General features: G+C 45.7%; 1 protein-coding gene across 1 annotated transcript; it reads left to right on the top strand.

Annotated features, from left to right (window-relative positions):
- The first annotated feature begins 291 nt into the window (after window positions 1-291).
- On the top strand, window positions 292-3602 carry LOC115005960 (zinc finger protein 239-like). Its single transcript, XM_029427945.1, has 2 exons — window positions 292-499; window positions 2628-3602. The coding sequence occupies exons 1-2, from the start codon at window positions 461-463 to the stop codon at window positions 3279-3281; spliced, it is 693 nt and encodes a 230-aa protein (XP_029283805.1). The 5' UTR covers window positions 292-460; the 3' UTR covers window positions 3282-3602.
- The last annotated feature ends 308 nt before the right edge of the window (window positions 3603-3910 follow it).

Below are 3910 nucleotides of genomic sequence, written 5' to 3'. Positions count from 1 at the left end.
ATCATTTATACAGTCGAGCTGCTCGGGCAGCTACAACACATCGCTTTATAGAGACTAAATATAACCAGAACACTATACGATACATTTCCACGACAAATACTATAATATAAATAAGTACTTTAAAAAATATGTACAATAAATATAAATACAGAAGTGCAATAAAAATAGGGAAAATGTGTAAAGAGCGAAGGTTCTTCTGTAAATGAAACCAAAAATAGTTATTCTTTTATTGAAATAACATTCAGACAAAGAATCCATTGTAATAAATACAGAGTACATATAAAGATACACACTAATATCAAATCATAAGAAAAACAAGTGTTCTTTAAAGATTTCATCAGTTCATCATGAACGAGCTTCTGAGACATCGCGAGAACACGAAGGCTCCGCGAGATTAGCCGTCTGAGAATCCCGTGTGTGGGGGGGGGGGCTTCAGACAGGCAGCAGCACTGACGACAACATGGAGGAGCAGCTGGGCGCAGCAGGCTCGCGCTCTCAGGTCAGTGCTCACCAGAGAAACCCCGGGAACATGAAGCTGCCGGTCCCCCGTACACCGTGAAGGCTGCACCGAGCGGTCACGATGAGACGGTCCGGTCTACGGGGGACTTCCTGGTACGTCACCAGTTGTCATGCGCAGTTGACGGCTTACTTTAACATTTCTCCAGAGAACAGAACCAGAGATAATAATGTGTTTGAGATGATGCATCAGGTTCATCATCATTCAATCATTGTCTTTGTTCGATCATTTCCATCCATTGAAAGGTAGTTTTATAAATTAATAAATCATATGTACAAGATAAATCCTTCTTGAACCTTGAAATCAATTAAGTTTGAATTTATAGTTCATGTAAATTAAATACACAATATATTCATCATTATATATATTATTTATTTAAATTAATTTACATTTTATTTGTCAACAAGTTTCTCCAGTAAAGAGAAGAGTCCGTCCCTCCTCTCCCTGCTCTCCATCCTCTCCCTGCTCTCCCTGCTCTCCATCCTCTCCCTGCTCTCCATCCTCTCCCTGCTCTCCTCCTCTCCCTGCTCTCCATCCTCTCCCTGCTCTCCCTGCTCTCCTCCTCTCCCTGCTCTCCATCCTCTCCCTGCTCTCCCTCCTCTCCCTGCTCTCCATCCTCTCCCTGCTCTCCATCCTCTCTCTGCTCTCCTCCTCTCCCTGCTCTCCTCTCCCTGCTCTCCATCCTCTCCCTGCTCTCCTCTCCATCCATAATATGAAGTATACATTATCTATACAGTCGCCACAATCTATGTGAAATATAAATCAACAACATAGTTTTATATATAGCTGTGTGTCATCAGCGTAGCAATGGAGTGGTATTCCATGCTGGCTGATGACACGGCCAAGGGGCAGAGTGTAGAGGGTGAACAGAACCGACCCTTGAGGGACTCCACAGGTTACTGGGGGTATCTGCGAACTTGCACCTCCCAAGGATACGTACTCTGTTCTTCCAGAGAGGTAGGACTGGAACCAGCTCAGGGCGGAGTCAGAGAGTCCGATGGTGTAGTGGAGGCGCTGAAGGAGGATCTGATGGTCGACCGTGTCGAACGCTGCAGTCAGATCCAGGAGGATGAGGAGAGATGGGGAGCCAGCGTCAGCCGCCATCAGCAGGTCGTTTGTGACCCTCAGCTGTTCGGTGCTGTGGGCGGAACGGAAACCGGACTGGAATTTCTCAAAGAGGCAGTTGGCTTTGAGATGGTCCTGAAGCTGGGCTGCAACTACTTTTTCCAATACCTTTGATAAATGTAATATTTATATAGCGCTTTTCCAATCTTTGCGACCTCTCAAAGCGACACGTCACACACACACACACACACACACACACTGCAGTCCTCTCGTCTCTATGAGATAAAACTATTTTTATAGACCTCCTTGGCGAGTCTTCGTCCTCCCTTTCTCTCTCTGCTTCACGCCTCGTGTGTGTGTGTGTGTGTGTGTGTGTGTTTTGCAATCCTTGGCTGGACACGCACACTTCTGGTTTGGCTGGACATAGTGACACCCTGTTTATCTCCAGATACATTAAGTGAATCATTCTCGGGACTTTCCATGGTTAACTATCATTAATGAAAGGCCGACTTCTCAACCTACTGGACAAACCGACCAGATTCCTCCTGAGCCGAAGCTTTGAAGCTTTGAAGCTTTGAAGCTTTGAAGATTTGAAGATTTGAAGCTTTGAAGCTTTGAAGATTTGAAGCATTGAAGCTTTCCAGCAAACTGTTTCCAACCAGCTGTTGGTTAAAAGTGTAAAACTGACATCTTCTCTGTGATCTTTGAAAAACTGTTTAGTGTCAGTAAACAACTAAACGATAAAAGAATCTAATAAATAATATTTGTGAGTTTTAACATGGAAGCATCTGAAACAGTGTTTTAATTACTACTTTCTTCTTTTTGACACTTCTATATGTTTTGCAGATGATGAGACAAATATTTATATATATTTGAACAGTTCATTTTGTTCATGTACAGAAAGAGATGGACAGACTCCCAAACCAACATTTTGGACATTTCTACGAAGAACTGCATCAATATGAATAATAATATAAGAATAACAAACAATGATGTGACATGTTGTATTCGGCGCCTCCCTGACTCTGTGTTTCTTTCTCTTTAGAAACGCGAGCGGCTCAGAAGTCACAGCTGCGATCAATGTGAGAAAGTTTTCAAGCGCAAGAGTCACCTGGTGAACCACCAGAGCATCCACACGGGGGAGAAACCCCACACCTGTGACCAGTGTGGGAAAGGCTTTGCGAGAGCATGTACCTTAAAGATCCACTATGGCATTCACACAGGAGTGAAACCGTATACCTGTGACCAATGTGGGGCAGCGTTCCTCTACAAGGCGCACTTCATCAACCACCAGCACGTCCACACGGGGGAGAAACCCTACAGCTGCGACCAGTGCGAGAAAGTATTCGCCGCTAAAGGGGATTTAACCGTTCACAAGCGCGTTCACACCGGAGAGAAACCGTACAGCTGTGAAAAATGTGACATGTCGTTCACGAGGCGGGGGATCCTCATCCGTCACCAGCGTATTCACTCCGGGGAGAAACCGTACTGCTGTGACCTCTGCGGGAAAAGCTTCTCGCGGGGCTACGCCCTGCAGGTCCACCGCCGCATTCACACCGGAGAGAAGCCGTACTGGTGCGACCAGTGTGAGAAGGCTTTCATTTCATCAGGAGCCCTCAGTTGCCACCAGCGTGTTCACGCTGCTACCCCCCCCCCACCGGAGGAGCTGTTACTACTGACTCAGAGTAATGGTTCTTGATCCACTCGCTCATTTTCTTACTAATTATTGTGCAACGGTTTTTATTTTGCAGTTTTGTTAATCAGGTTTTTATTCTAATCAAAATGTCACTTTCCTTCCTTTAATAAAATATTCTACGTTGAAGGTTCGCTGCGGGGAAGAAGGCGTGATTTAGCATCAATTAATCTGCCAATTATGAACTAAATTAATCTCTTGGTAAAAAACAATGTTGTGACAAGAAGCGAGTACGTGAGTTCAGAACGACTCACGATGTTCGCTTTGTATCATTTATACTTTCCTCCTGTGTGTAATCTTTATTGAATAAACTGTATCCTACATTTATACTTTACTATTATAATCTGTTGAGGTTTGTTCAGCTCACTCTAGTTGAAGCGTGTGACAGCGCACCCGACCCCAGCGGTTTTTCCCATGAGTGGTGGGCCCACAGGATGGATGGATGGGAGGCACCACGTAGCTTCTTCGGGCTGTGCCCGACCGGGCTCCGTGGCAAACCCGGCCACCAGGCGCTCGCTGTCGGGCCCTCCCTCTGGGCCTGGCTCCAGACTGGGGCCCCGGGCTTCCTCCGGGCAGGGTCTCTCCTTTCCTTTCCCTTTCTTTCATGAAGTCGTTTTGAACCATTCTTAGTCTGG

The sequence above is a fragment of the Cottoperca gobio genome, unplaced genomic scaffold, assembly GCF_900634415.1.
Source record: "Cottoperca gobio unplaced genomic scaffold, fCotGob3.1 fCotGob3_416arrow_ctg1, whole genome shotgun sequence".
Taxonomy (NCBI): domain Eukaryota; kingdom Metazoa; phylum Chordata; class Actinopteri; order Perciformes; family Bovichtidae; genus Cottoperca; species Cottoperca gobio.
The sequence above is the reverse complement of the archived record's forward strand: the minus strand, read 5'-3'. Positions and strand labels throughout refer to the sequence as shown.